The 15990-nt window shown below is 42.3% G+C and overlaps 1 protein-coding gene across 1 annotated transcript in view; it reads left to right on the top strand.

Annotated features, from left to right (window-relative positions):
• The first annotated feature begins 472 nt into the window (after positions 1 to 472).
• nipsnap1 (nipsnap homolog 1 (C. elegans)) overlaps positions 473 to 15990 on the top strand; it is a 47074-nt gene continuing 31556 nt past the window's right edge. The window contains exons 1-4 of the mRNA XM_055655635.1: positions 473 to 649; positions 3122 to 3255; positions 3352 to 3397; positions 9414 to 9508. Coding sequence (XP_055511610.1) covers positions 570 to 649; positions 3122 to 3255; positions 3352 to 3397; positions 9414 to 9508 — 355 coding nt within the window. The 5' untranslated portion in view covers positions 473 to 569. The remainder of the gene's footprint in view (positions 650 to 3121; positions 3256 to 3351; positions 3398 to 9413; positions 9509 to 15990) is intronic.

Genomic DNA, 15990 nt, shown 5'->3' with positions numbered 1-15990 from the left:
ACTCACACACAGACTCATTCACACACAGGCTCATTGTTCAGTCCAACACATTGTATTTTTATTGTCATATGTCCAAGACAGAACAATGAAATTCTTAAGATAGACACAAAATGCTGGAGTAACTCAGCGGGACAGGCAACCTTCCTGGAGAGAAGGAATAGGTGACAATTTCGTGACAAGGGTCGAGACCCTTCAGAAATTCTTACTTGCAGCAGCACAACAGAATGGGCAAACGTTACTCTGTAAACAATATAACGATTTAAAAAAATCAGTGTCTGAAAAAAAAAGCACTCCTTTAAAAAAAAAGATTTTACATTTAGTTTCCAAAACATATCATTGTTATACTGCACCGATGTGGAATTGTGTCTCGAATATTAAAGCATGTCACATGTATGAGATAGATACAGTGTTATTCAGGGACACGGCCAGAGTATTTCCCAGCTCTTGCCTACGTGCACAGCTGTGGCGCTCACGTTCCCTGCTGAACGACGTTCGCCGAGAGGACTTTGGCAGACCTTAGCTAAAAAAACACACACACACGCCGACCTTTCCACCAGGAAAACAAGAAGATGGCGGCGATGTGGCCTGCTCGGATGTGGAAATCGCCAGCGTTGTTGGCGCGGAGTTGTGTGGCGTTGACTTTCACCAGGTAGAGCTGTGTGTATGTGTGTGTGTGTGTGGTGGGACTGGTGTCCCGGCGCTTGGCCGCGTTAACCTCTCCACAGCCACAGGATCAGGATCAGGATCAGGTCCGACCGACTGTGCTCTTGGAGTGAACGCCGTGTACTCAAGTGTCCCCTACCTTCATATCACAATTGCCACTGCCATCCTGTCTCGGTGCGTAAATGTAACCAATTAAAGTTGCCACTCTGATACATTATCATGGTTGCAAGCAGATCTCACAAAACCAGGCGCATTTATTCAGAATTTGCTGATCGCCAGTAAGAAGTTAGTTTTATACACGTGAGTTTCGGCCATCTGATTCCTGCTCTCTTTCACGCTTTCCAGTCAATGTGTTGAAATGTGCTGCATCAATTTAAGGTGCTGTTTAGCTCTTCTTAAAAAAAATTGGTTTCGAGGATTTTATTGTGATTATTTTGCAGTCAAAAATCACTTACTTTTTCAAAGATGCGCAAAAAAGAAAGATTATTGTCTGATTAGACATATTCTAGTTGTTGTTTGTAGCTAATATTCACACTATTACTGGTGCTTTGGTTCAAAAAAAGGTTTTCTTTCAAACTGGTTAAATTGTAAGCTTAGCCTGAATCCGATATCATGCCTTAACCACAGACAAGCAATAGTTAACTATTTTGATGTGGGAAGCCATTTAATTTAATATTTATTATGGCATTAGAATTACACGTGTGTTTTCATCCTGAGTGCCATACAACCCGGCTAAAATCACATCCAGCTGGTGTTTGTGATCTATGCACTTCCAAATCCTTTGAAACACACACTTCCTTAAGGAAAAGATGCTTGTAGAACGATCAAGTAGTTTGCTTACATGTTTACAAGCAGATTCAATGATTAGCTGTGGGGACCAATAAAAGCTGTCTTTGCTGATGTGCTCTGGTTGGATTCTGTTGTGGCTTGTTGACATAATTTAATAGATTTTAGCACTTGGGTGACTTCAACCTCTATCTGTTAATAATCAACATTATGTACTGCCATGTTTATTCGGATATGAACCATTCAACGTTAAAAGGCAAGGATTGGCCAATTTGCTTAAATGTATTTACTCGATTTTTTTAGAGTAGCTTTTTTTAAATATCTTGCCTTTAATGCTAAGTACTGCAGTGGAAAGGCCAGCCATTAATTATGGTCAAATAACTTTGCTTCCAAAATCTTTTAATGTTAGGATAAATCATAGGCTTCTCAATTTCTTAACATGAATATTACCAGCAGATAAACATGTGTATGTCAGGACACATACATGCTCTAGAATGCTATTGGGCTGAAGGGCCTGCTCCTGTGCTGTACTTTCCAAATGGATGAATATTTTTTCAACTGTTTGTCAGTTGGCAGACATTAATATTAAAATGGGAACAGAGATTTCAGTGGTAAACTGATGTATCTTCAAATAGAATATATTTCCCTTTTAGAGCATTGATTAGTTTCAGGATTGTAGTTCAAAAAGTAAATTTGGTTTTGTTGTACAGGGAAAAGGTTGAAACTGTTTGTGGTACTTTTGCCATTCTGATAAACAAATCAGATTATTTGATGAATAGTCTCTTTATAGCTGATATTATCAAAACATTGAAATGGAGAAATTCTTTAAATCTTAACCGGGCTATCTGTGTATTCAAAATCAGACTGGATAATAATCCCTATTGAACTTAATTTTCCATCGCATTATTGATATTGTGGTGATTTCTGAAAAGAATGGTATAAAATTTAACACTTTGATTTGATTTTATTACCATGGGAAAATGTGATAAGTTCTTGATGTGGATGGCAGTTATTTGATATTAAACTTCACCAAGTCGATGTAATGCCATCTTCTCCTTAAACATCGCAATAATTATTTCCTCCTTGGACATATTATTACAAAGTTTAGTTTTGCTTCAAAACTGTGGAAAAACAACAAAACACTTAATTGGCCACCCTATAGTGAGTTTGTAATGCCCCTCGTCTGCCAGGTTCTGCAATAGGTCCCTCCCATGAAAGCTGACCCCTTAAAACCAAACCCACCTGAATTCTTACTTTTGTTTTGTCTATTTCCTTGTACAACTCAGTTTATTTTATTGCATTAAAGGGCCTTTCATCAATAAATAAATGGTATACTGGGAAGAAGCAGTGCTGTGGTGCAATGCTTCTTCACAGTGACAAGTCAAGGACAATTTTAAGATGGCCACTACATTTCAGAGTGGTGTTAAAGAGAGGATGAATGTGTGACTTTGTCCTTGGTACAGCTGCAACCTGGAAATAGCCTAGCTACCATGTAGTGTGTGGAATACCACAGTCATCTGCATAAAGAGGCGGAAATATTTTCCACTTCAGTGCTTACTCATCAGTGTCTGTTGTACATTGGCCTCTGGGCAGCATCAGTCCACAAACAGATTTTGACATTTCTGTGTGAATACACATTCAGTTAATCATATTTTTTTTGGTGCTTTTTCAGGGCAAATAGTAAAGGTGAGCAAAATGACAAAGGGTGGTTTCGATCATTATTCGTCCACAGAGTAAAGCAGAGAAAAGATGCTCACTCTAATCTTCTTTCCAAGAAGGAAACTAGCAGCTTGTATAAAATGCAATGTAAGTGAAAAAGCTTCTGCCAACACTTTTACTGGCAATTATCAACAGTCAACTGGTTCTTCAAATTGTACTGAAACATTTTTGTTTTTGTCTTAGTTCATAATGTGAAGCCAGAATGTTTAGATGCCTACAACACCTTATCGTAAGTTCCAATCTCTTAAAAATCGGTTGATTTTACTTAGACAGTGGCCATGGTCTCTGAAAGAGTGATGTAGCATTTACTTTATTATTTTCACACCAGGATTTCTTCACGCTAGAATATATCATACTGTTACATAATCACAATGCTGCTTGTGTTTATCATTTGGTATCTATTTGTGTCTTTCATCTGCCATCCCATTAAATTTCTCAGCCACACTAGTTCTGCTCAACTCAGCATCTACTCATGTTGTTCACTCATTCATCAAAGGTGTGCTTTCATCAGCTGAGGTCCTGAATTCTGGAATTTCTTCTTTTATTGTCTCAGCTTAAGACACCTTAATTATTTTTCTCATTGATCAAGCTTTTGGTTGCCCACCATATTTAACACTGAGCAACATATGAAAATTTAGTTTGACAACGCTTCGATATGAAGTAATAGACACAGAGTGCTGGAGTAACTCAGTGGATCAGGCAGCATCTTTGGAGAACATGGATAGGTAATGTTTTAGGTCAGGACCCATCTTCAGACTGAAGAAGGGATCCAACCTGAAACATGGCTTTTCCATGTCCTCAGACTGTAGAGGGGCTCCGACCCAAAAAGTTACATTAACATGCTCGCCAAAGATGCTGCCTGACTGGCTGAGTTAATCCAGCACTTTGTGCCTTATTTGGTAAATCGGCATCTGCAGTTCCTTGTGTCTACATTCTTTATGAAGTACACTGGATATTCAATAAAGTTATTGATGCGGTATTAATGCAGATGGTTGTTGCTGTTGATTTAGTTGCTTATTTAGAATTATAGAAATTTCCGAAACACAAGAAGACTATGCAGTCAATCGTGTGTGTGTGTGTGTTGGTCTGAGGGAAGGGGCTCTCAGCCTAACCCCACTTTCTATCATTGGGTCTGCAGCCCCGCAAATGACAGCTCTTAATTGTGCACTTAAATGTAATGCATGGTGGTGCCTTGAATACCTTTTCATTATGTGAGTTCCAGTCTCCTATCACCCTCATCTCCCCTCTAATCATTCCACCAAATCCTTGGTTTTTGATCCCGCTGTTAATGGAAACATCCTTTCTTTTTACTCCTTCCAGGCCTCTCATTATTTCAGACCTATCAATTAAGTCTCTGCCCATTCTCCCCTGCTCTGAAAGAACCAAAGATAGTTCAATCAATATTTCCTGAACTAAACTGTTCCCTTCCTGACAACATCCTCATAAATCTTCACAACACCCTCTCTAGTATAATTCATTTTTTTCCCTGGAATATGGTGACCAGAATTGTACACAGCACTCAAGCTGTGGTCTAATTAGGAATAGGAATATGAATACTTTATTGGCACATGTGACTAGGTACAGTGAGATTCTTTACTTGCATACACAATGTACACAAATAGCAGCCACCTACAGTGTTGACAAAGTTATAAAACACGCTGGCTCCCCCTATTGCCCCCCCCCCCCCAACTGTTACCCCATGCCGGGTCCCTATTGTCCTTTGTCCCGCCCCCCCCATTGTCCATTTTTTTCGAGTGGTGGCGCCATAGAGTGTGGCAGCCTCGCCTGCAGCTGTTCGTTCTTCACCCTTTTTAATTTTTAGTTTGTTAAAAAGTTTTGTTCTGGAGGCCTTTTATATGTGGGCGATGGGGGGGGGGAAGGGGGAAACCGTTTTCTCCAGTCACTACCTGGGCGAGGATATGTCCTTCCTCCGAGCCGCACCTTCGCCCCCTCCTGGATTGGCGCGGCTTTTCCCGCCGGAGACCGGCCAGAGCTTCGTGCTGCAGCTTCAGCGGCGGCGCAGCACTGAGATACCATCGCGGAGTGTGGGGAGATGCCTTACCCGGGTCGCCGTGTTGGAGCTCCGGAGTACTGGGACTGCTGACTTCAACATCGTGGAGCTGTGGTCTGCGGAGCGTCCAGCTGCAGGTGGCGCTGACTTTAAACACCCCGGAGCCTAGGATCTCTTGCCAAGATCGCCAGTGCTGGAGCTCCGACCAGCGCGGGCTGTGGACTTCGGGGGCGGCGGTCTCCGGTAGCAAGCGGCCGTTTCGGAACTCCAAGCCGCTGAGAGTGTTCTTCCATCATTCCGGCGAGAGGGCCTGAAACATCGGGCCGTCCGTAGCGGCGACTGCGAAGGCGTCAGATAGGCCCCGACCACGGGTGAACATGGAGGAACTGGACTGAACTTTGCTGCCTTCCCTCACAGTGGGAAACGTTGATCCCGCTGTGGGGGGATGTTTTTTATGTTTAATGTTAAATTCTATAATGTTGTGTTTATCTTATTTGTGTGCTGCAATGGCAACTCAAATTTCTCTACACCAATTGGTGTATGTGACAATAAATGTCCTTTGTCCTTTGTTCTCCCCCCTCACGGCAGTCCCCCCACACCAGGTCCTCCCTTGTTCTTCCCCCCCCCCTCCCCCATGGTGACTCTGACGTGCCCCCCCCCCCCCCCCCCCCCCCCCCCCCCCAGGATTTCCGCCCAAACACACATTTTCTGCTCAGTTAAATTAAACAGAGAAGATTCATGAGGATGTTGCCAGAACTTGAGGACATGAACTGTAAGGAGTGGTTGGGCAGGCTAGGACTTCATTCCTTGGAGCGCCAGAGGCTGCGGGGCATTCTTATAGAGCTGTATATAATCATGAGGGGAATAGATGAGGTAAATGTATTTTTCCTAGGGTTGGGGAATCTAGAGGGCATAGGTTTAAGGTGAGAGGGGAATGATTAAATAGAAACTTGAGAGGTGACTTTTTCTCACAGAGTCTGATGGGTGTGTAGAACAAGCTGCTGGAGGAAGTAGTTGAGGTACATACAATAACAACATTTAAAAAACATTTGGACAGGTACATGGATAGGAAGGCTTTAAAGGCATACAGACGGCGCAGGAAAATTGAACTGGCTTGGATGGTACATCTTGGTCAGCATGAATAAACTGGGGCGAAGGGCCTGTTTCCCCGTTGTTTGATTCAGTAACTCGAAAAATACATTTTCCTTTACAAGGAACCCAATCTCCCAACACAGCATTACTTCCTGCATGAATATTTGGGTGACATACACTTTTTCCAGAAATAATGAAACAATTGATACATTATACTTGCACTTGTTTTGCTCAAGTTCCAAGTGAACACTGGGCCAGGTTTACAGTCTTGTTCTTGCTCTGGCAGCAGAATCATGAGTGGAGTCTTTGTAGGGGTGTTGAATTTCCTCTTGACGATGATCTATATTTAGTAGGTTAATTCCTGACTTGGTTCACACTGACAGTCTCCATTTAATCTGACCTAAAGTAGTGTCAGTCTAAAGAAAATTATGACTTTTGCACCGTTGTTAGGATTCAAACCAGTCTGCAATAAACAAAGGGATCATTCTGGATAGTACTTAATAAGCAGGAGGCATATTTTATTTGCATTTCAATAACACTCATATATAATCATATAACAATTACAGCACGGAAACAGGCCATCCCGGCCCTTCAAGTCCGTGCCGAACACTTTTATTTATTTATTTATTTCCCCCCCCCCCCCACCCCCAGGCCCATCTACCTGCACTCAGACCATAACCCTCCATTCCTTTCCCGTCCATATAACTATCCACTTTATTTTTAAATGATAAAATCGAACCTGCCTCCACCACTTCCACTGGAAGCTCATTCCACACAGCTACCACTCTCTGAGTAAAGAAGTTCCCCCTAATGTTACCCCTAAACGTCTGTCCCTTAATTTGGAGTGTGCAGAGTGTTGACAGGCATGTGTACATAGCAGCTTACGCATGTTGCCAAGGAGATACATACTTTAATTTAACTGCTGAATATTGCATTGCAATCCTAAGAAATCTATAGGCACGCACCTGCAGGTTTACATTTACATACAGACATAGATACATAGACAATAGGTGCAGGAGTAGGCCATTCAGCCCACAGAGCCAGCACCACTATTCAATGTGATCATGGCTGATCATCCTCAATCAGTTCCTGCCTACTCCCCATATCCATTGATTCCGCTAGCCCTAAGAGCTCTATCTAACTCTCTTTTGAATGCATCCAGTGAATCGACCTCCACTGCCTTCTGAGGCAGAGAATTCCACAAATTCACGACCCTCTGAGTGAAAAGGTTTTTCCTCATCTCAGTTCTAAATGATCTACCCATTATTCTTAAACTGTGGCCCTTGGTTCTGGACTCCTCCAAACATTGGGAACATGTTTCCTGCATCTAGCATGTCCAATTCCTTAATAATTTTATATGTTTCTATAAGATGCCCTCTCATCCTTCTAAATTCCAGTGAATACAAGCCCAGTCGCTCCATTCTTTCTTCATATGACAGTCCTGTAATCCCGGGAATTAACCTTGTGAACCTATGCTGTACTTCCTCAATAGCAAGAATGCCTTCCTCAAATTAGGGACCAAAACTGCAAACAATACTCCAGGTGTGGTTTCACCAGGGTCCTGTACAACTTCAGAAGGGCCTCTTTGCTCCTATACGCAACTCCTCACATTATGAAGGCCAACATGTCATTAGCTTTCTTCACTGCCTGCTGTACCTGCATGCTTACTTTCAATGACTGATGTACAAGGATACCCAGATCTCATTGTACTTCCCCTTTTCCTAACCTGACACCATTTAGATAATAATCTGCCTTCCTGTTCTTGCCACCAAAGTGGAGAACCTCACATTTATCCATATTATACTGCATCTGCCATGCATCTGCCCACTCACCCAACCTATCCAAGTCACCCAATGTTTGTAAAAACAAAAAAAACTTCTTGGACAGTGGCCAATATTGACAGGATTATATAAATCCCCACCTCGGATACCTTCTTGAATAGCCATTGCCCTTGTCATGGTGTTCAAGAAGGAACTGCAGATGCTGGAAGATCGAAGGTACACAAAATTGCTAGAGAAACTCAGCGGGTGCAGCAGCATCTATGGAGCGAAGGAAATAGGCGACGTTTCGGGCCGAAACCCTTCTTCAGACTGATGGTAATGGTAATTACCCTTGTCATGGTAATGCTTTTGCAATCATGAGAGGCAGATAATCTCAAGGTCATGTGTGACTCATTGATAGTGAAGCACTTGAGTCATTTCATTTCTCCTCACTCTCTTATTTTAATTCATTGCTTTGGTCTCAGTCCCGTTCTAAACCAATGCAGAGGGCATTACACGTCCATGATGTATTAAAATCCGGTTTATACACTGGTGCCAAACTAAGGGTATTTGAGGGCCATTCTTCACAGCCCACAAATGACCACCTGTATAGTTGCTGTGTTGGGATTTGCACAATCATTGGGTTGTGGGGACGGCAGTACCCAATGAACTTTGCTCTTCCCACGTGTGGTTAGTATTTGCACAACTTCTTAAAGTCTTCAACCTGACTCATTCCAGATAAATTCACACAGAATAAAATTACCACAGTTTGTTTGCGGCAACCAACAGAGCAAAATAATACTCTGGGATTCTGAAAACCCAGAAATTATTTTTTTTCAAAATCTAGGTGTGATTTATTTCCATGCAGCTTCTCAACAAAACATGGTAAATGGGAGGAAAACATGTCTATTCACAACCACATTTGTTTTTCACACCCAGTGCTTGCTTCTGTCCACAACATTTTGCAATCTGACATAAATACTTTCATAAATTAGCATTACTCAACTCAAGAGCAATATCACTTCACAGTTGGCTGCCTGCTTTGGGCCACTGAATTCCTCAGGTCTTGGCAAATTACTTGCGGATAAAATTTTGCACTAAATGTTAAGTAGTGTTTTCTTTTCTCAAATGTTAACAAATATATTACTTTGTGTTTCCTATAATTCTACAAACATCAGGTTCATTGAAAAATGAGAGCCTAACCAAATTAATCATTTTAACATATGTATTTGCGAGGAGATTTAGAATTACATTATTTATAAAATGTTTTGGTATCAAGTTATTTATGTTGATTTGTAGCTCCACTTAAAGACGTATTTGGTGTGCAGAGATCGAGATTGTCTGCTATGTGTTTTAAACAAATCTTTTATCAATGACCACAGGGAGCAAATGTTGAAAAAGCTACATGACGACTCTGACTACCCATGTGAGATTGTGGGGAGCTGGAATACGTGGTATGGTGAGCAAGATCAAGCAGGTAAGTCTACTACTCAGCTTTAATCAAATTCATCCAGATCTTCCTTCTTGCCTTTGGCTCAAGTCCTAGTCTTTAGTTCTTCATTATCATTTTAGGCCTTGGGTGAATTTTAATTTTCCTATTTCAGACAAAAACTGCATTTGTGAATCAGTTGATCACTGTAGAGTCTGGCCATTTATTATTTTATTTTTTTTTTAAGTTAATGGAAGTTGACTTTTGTTGAAATCAGTGGAATGGAAATCAGCTAGTTCCTATAATTGACGATGACTCCCAGAAAGGACTTTGCAGCCAAACCACAGTCAAAATACTACCCCACTATCTTCACTGAGGTTAAAAGCTGCCTCCACAAACATTAGTTTTTTCTTTTAAACCAAATATTCCTTTTCTCTTCGGTACACAAAAATGCTGGAGAAACTCAGCGGGTGCAGCAGCATCTGTGGAGTGATAGAAATAGGCAACGTTTCAGGCCGAACCCCTTCTTCCTCCATAGATGCTGCTGCATCCGCTGAGTTTCTCCAGCATTTTTGTGTACCTTCGATATTCCAGCATCTGCAGTTCCTTCTTAAATTCCTTTTCTCTTCAGCAGTTCTTTGAAGCTCACGTTGAATGCTTCCATTAACTGCCCTTCATACCTCTGAAGGTAAATACAAGCTGTAGCCATTCCCTTGCTAGGCCCCAGCACCAGACTTCCATTTAGTGTCACAACCATTTTTCCTTTTTCATTGTCAGAGTATTGTCTACATGGTTCTTTCCACTTTCCACTCTTGTTCGACCTGCAAAACAAATGGGCATCAAGTCGTGCTTTCCCACAGCACAGGAATAGACCCTTTCACCCACGATAAACTGCTCACTGTCTTCTAAATGGCCTATTGTTGAAATAAAGCCATGGTCCAACTTTTTCTATGAATCTCAGAGCAGTGATACCATTTGTCTGCCTCACATCCTTCTTGCTACTATTGTCAGCCTTTAAAACCCCAAATACTCTCTAATTCTGTTTGCATCAGCTCTTTTATGCTTTCTTATCTTAATAGTCATAGATTAGTATGATACAGAAGGGGGTATTTGGCTTAAGAGTCCATGCCATATTGTGGAGCAATCTAGACAATTTAATTCTCCCACCAGAGCCCCGTGGCCTTGCAAACTTACTCTATTATTTTTAAATCAGTTATGATTTTAGTTTGCAGTGAGTTCCACCTAATGTGTAAAAGAACCTGTACCCAGGTTCTCTTCTGTACTACTTATGCAAAACCGTAAAGGGTCACTTATTGAAGACTGAGGTAAGGCAGTTTTTTAGTCAAAGGTCCTTGAAACTCTCTTCTTCAAATTAAGTGTCCTTTTCAAGATCTTCATTGCTCTGCAATGCCTTGATGTCAGAAACATTGATTTCAGTACGTTAACACTGAAAGAGCTCACTTTATACCAGTATAAAACAGAGAGGTGCAATTCCTTCTTGGCGACGGAAAGCCAGTTTCAATTCTGACCTTGGGTGCTGTCGGTGTGGAGTTTGTACGTTTTCCCTGTGATGTGAGGGTTTCCTTTGGGTGCTCTTGTTTCCTCTTGCATGCCAAATATGTGGCTTAATTGTCTACTTTAAATTGCCCGTAGAGTGTGGGTGAGTGTTACAATCTGGGAGAGTTGATGAGGAAGTGAGGACAAGAAAAAATGAGACGCATGTAGGATTAGTTGATGATCAGTGTGGACTTGATGGGCCATTGGGAAGTTTTTCCATGCTGTATCTTTCAATGACTACACGCCGTTCAATCATTGAACTTCTAAGGCAGAGGGTACTTGATAGCTAATGTGTAGTAGATATGTGATAATGCAGACATTGAAGTTACAACATAATTAATCATGAGTTTATTAAATGGTGGAGCAGCTTAATTGGCCCTTGTACAATCTGTTCTTCGATGCTTAGTATCTGGGGTTTGCACATTCTCCTCCTGACCTTTTGGTTTCCACTGTGTAATCCCTGATTTCTCCCATGTTTCAAGAAAATGTTTTTCGGTTAATTGGGTTCTATCAAATTCCCTCTTAATGTGGGTGAGTTATAAAGAGATTCAATGGGAAGCTGATAAACATATCGATAAATTAAAGTTGGGGTCCATATCAATGTTTAGTTTAGAGACACACCCCAGAAAAAGGACATTTGGCCCACTGAGTCCATACCGGCCAGCCCAGTACACCAGCACTATCACACACACTATCACACACACTATCACACACACTATCACACACACACTATCTCACACACACACACACACACAATCTCACACACACACACACACACACACACACACACACACACACACACACACACACACACACACACACACACTAGGGACAATTCACAATTTTTACTGAAGCCAATTAGCCTACAAACCCGTGCGTCTTTGGATGTGTGGGAGGAAACTGGAGCACCTGGAGAAAACCCAACCAAACAAACTCCGCACAGACAGCACCCGTAGTCAGGATTGAACCCAGGTCTGTGGGCGCTGTAAGGCAGCAACTCTACCACTATGCCACCCTTTTTGAGGGACACAGGGAAATCATTAGAAAGGGAAACAGGATGAATGGGTGTGGTTTACTCCTGCTCCACAATCATATGTTCTTATGTTCCTTAGTAAATTTCATTTGTAAAGAAACCTATCCCTTCCATCCAGAGATGCTGTCTGTCCCGCTGAGTTACTCCAGCATTTTGTGTCTATCTTCATTATTCTACCCATGCTTTCTACCTTTAAGAATATATCACGTTCTTTATCCCTAATGGGCCCCACTCCGTCTCTTGCAAATCCAATTTTCCCCTTCACTTCTTCTGTCAACAATGAATTTAGCCTCGGTTTTACTTGAAGAAGCCATCTGGCTTACATCATCGATTTTATTTTATCTCGGCATTTTCACTATCTTCCCAATGAACCGACAAGCTCTGGGTTTGGTTCCGCTACCTTCCTTTTTTTTGGGGGGGGGGCGACAGTACATTGCACGTAATCAAAACATCCCCCATGAAGTTTCCTGTTGTGCTTTTGCAGTTTTGCAAGATCTCCCCTCAGCATTTGCTTTCTTCCAGATTAAAAATCCTACTTTGGATTGTTACTTGCTTTTCTCCATTACTATTCCCCGCCTTAGGATATGATGATTACTCTTACCCATATGATCTCCCACAGCCATTTAGAACATAAACAGCAGAGCAGAAGAACAGGCCCTTCAGCCCAAGATGTCTCTGCCTACCATGGTGCCAATTTAAATTATTACATAGAAACATAGAAAATAGGTGCAGGAGTAGGCCATTCAGCCCCTCATTCAATATGATCAAATCAGTACCCCGTTCCTGCTTTCTCCCCGTATCCCCTGATTCCAATAGGCCTAAGAGCTATATCTAACTCTCTCTTGAATACATCGAGTGAATTGGCCTCTACTACCTTCTGTGGCAGAGAATTCCACAGATTCACAACTCTCAGGGTGAAATCATTTTTCCTCATCTCATTCCTAAATGGCCTACCCCTTATTCTTAAACTGTGACCCCCCCCCTGGTTCTCCGACTCCCCCATCTGTGGAGAGAAGGAACGGGTGACTTTTCCTTCTGAAGGGTCTTGCCCCGAAACGTCATCCATTCCTTCTCTCCAGAGATGCTGCCTGTCCCGTTGAGTTACTCCAGAATTTTTTGGCTATCTTTGGTTTAAACCAGCATTTGCATTTCCTTCCGACACGCAGTTTAAACCTGGTGGGGTGGGGACAGTGGTAATTTGACCAGGAGTGGAGTACTGATTATTGGTGCAGAACAGGTCAGGTTGGTCAGGTAGCTGTGTGCCTCACTGTTTAATCAAGTGTCCAGCCTGGCACTAGCACATTGCAAAATAAAATTTTTCTTGCATCTAGCATATCCAATCCCTTAAGAATTTTATATGTTTCCCATCTGGGGATATATTCCCATCTGCTTGCATATGATCCATATCCTTCTATTCTCCTTCTATTCTCTGCTTGCCATGTGCCTGTCTAAGTCCCTCTTACCCATTGCTATTGTATCTGCTTCTACCGCCCCCCTCTGCCATGGTGTTCCAAGCACCCTTGGTGTAAAAAAAGACCACCCCATAAATCTCCTTTTTAACCTTTCACTCTCACCTTAAGGCTATGCCCTCTAATATTTCACATTTCCCTCCTGTGAAAAAAGACTATCTGCATATTACGCCTCTCATAATTAAAAATATTTCTATCACGTTGTCCCTTCGATTCAGAACCGTGACAGAAAACAATCCACATCTGTCCGACCTCTCCGACCTGAACTAGTCACAGAATGCTGAAGTAACTCAGCAGGTCAAGCAGCATCCGTGAAGAATGTGGAAAGGCCAGTTTCGGTTGCAAACCCTTCGGATTGATTTCAGGCTCTCCAAACTAATACCAGATGTTCCAGTTGACATCCTGGTACGCCTCCTCTGTGCCCTCTCCAAAACTTCCACATCCTTTGTGAAATGGTCTGACCAGAACCGCACCAGTACTCCAAATGTGTCCTAGCAGCTCCAACATGACTTCCAGACTTTTAAACTAAATGGTGGCGCAGCGGTAGTGTTGCTGCCTTACAACGCTTTCAGCGCCAGAGACCAGTAGTTTTGTCTAGTTTAACTTAGAGATACAGCATAGAAATGGGGCCCTCCTGCCCATTGAGTTCCCACCAACCATCACCTGTTCACACTGGTTCTATGTTATCCCATATTCCATGTTATCTACTTTCGCATCCACTCCCAACACATTTGTGGAAATGTGTGTACGGGCGCTGTCTGTATGGAGTTTGTACGTTCTCCCCGTGACCGCGTGGGTTTTCTCCGAGATCTTTGGTTTCCTCCCACACTCCAATTGTCCCTAGTGTGTGTAGGATAGTGTTAATGTGCAGGGATCACTGGTCGGAGTGGACTCAATGGGGTGAAGGGCCTGTTTCTGTGCTGTATCTCTAAACTAAACAAAACCAAACTGCCCACAGTTCTCCAAATGAGTCCTAACAGCTCCAGCATGGCTACCCGACTCTTTATATTCGATGCCCCAACTGATGGAACCAAGTGCGCCATTTACCGTTTTTACCACCGTCTTGGTTCCCTTGCCCTCAGTCCAGCAACATCTCCTTCCTGGGATCAAGATCATTCCCCTAAAATAAATATCTACTGAACATTTCTCAGCAATGTGTTCTTTTCCATTCTCTTTACTCTAACGTTATCCCAATTAACATTTGGTTTGGAAAACAAAGTATTTATAGTATTCCCTTGAAAGATATTGCACTGACCTGTAAGATAGACATAAAAAGCTGGAGTAACTCAGCGGGACATGTAGCATTTCTTACCGGTCCCACTGAGTTACTCCAGCTTATTGTGTCTATATTCGGTTTAAACCTGCATCTGTAGTTCCTTCCTGCACAGACCTGTAATTTCCCTTCAGATTTGCTTCTTTATGTCATTCCCACTATTTGAGTGTCTGTATAATTTAACCCAAACTATTTGAGCCCCCTGACTCTAACCAAATTGATTCTGGCCTTATCTTCTCATATATTCTCTATTCCCATCACAGCAGTGTTATCTCTAAACAATGTTATCACCGCACCTCCCTTCTCTATTTTCCTTTCTGATCGCTTGGCATCCGTGTACATTAAGCACTCAGTTGCCACCATTTTGAAAACCATATTTCTGTTAGTGCTACCCCATTGTATTCCCACATTTGTCGTATAATTCACCAACATAATTCGCCCCGCCTTGTACACTTGCATCAATACAGTATCTGTGTACTGCTCCAATGTGATCTGTTACTACTTCTGGTCCTATGGGTGACACAGGGGTGCAGTTGGCAGAGCTGCTGCCTCTCAGCGCCAGAGACCCAGGTTCAATCCTGATCTCGGGTGCTGTCTGTGTGAAGTTTGCACGTTCTCCCTGAAACAACATGAGCTTCCTCTGGGTCCTCTGGTTTTCTCCAACATCTGACCTCTGTACATTTCCGTAAATGTGTTGGGAGTGGATGCGAAAGTGGGATAACATAGAATATGGGATAACATGGAACCAGTGTGAACAGGTGCTGGTTCGTGGGGACTCAATGGGCATGAGGGCCCATTTCTATGCTGTATCTAAACTAAGCTAAATTAGACAAAACTACTTCCTTCCCTATTGCCATCCAACATATTCATCTTTCACTTCTATATTGTAGATCACATACCCCTAGTAATTCAGATTGCATCATCCCCAATCACACTGGTGAACCTCCTGCAAGGATCTTGCTCACAGTCGTATTAATTATTAATAGATCCATGAAATGGTTCAACTGCTCCTGGCCCAAATTCTCATCAAAATGTTTCAAACAGTCTACAGATCCTGCACCTGTTCTGATGAAGACAGTCCCTGATGTGAAAAATTAACTGTTTCACTCTCCACAGATGCTGCCTGACCTGCTAAGTGTTTCCAGCATTTTCAGATTCATCTGACGCACTGACTGTCATCTTCCTTTCTCTACTCTTG

This window comes from Leucoraja erinacea, chromosome 25 (assembly GCF_028641065.1).
Source record: "Leucoraja erinacea ecotype New England chromosome 25, Leri_hhj_1, whole genome shotgun sequence".
NCBI lineage: Eukaryota > Metazoa > Chordata > Chondrichthyes > Rajiformes > Rajidae > Leucoraja > Leucoraja erinaceus.
Note: the sequence above shows the minus strand (reverse complement) of the source record. Positions and strands in the feature narration are given on the sequence as shown.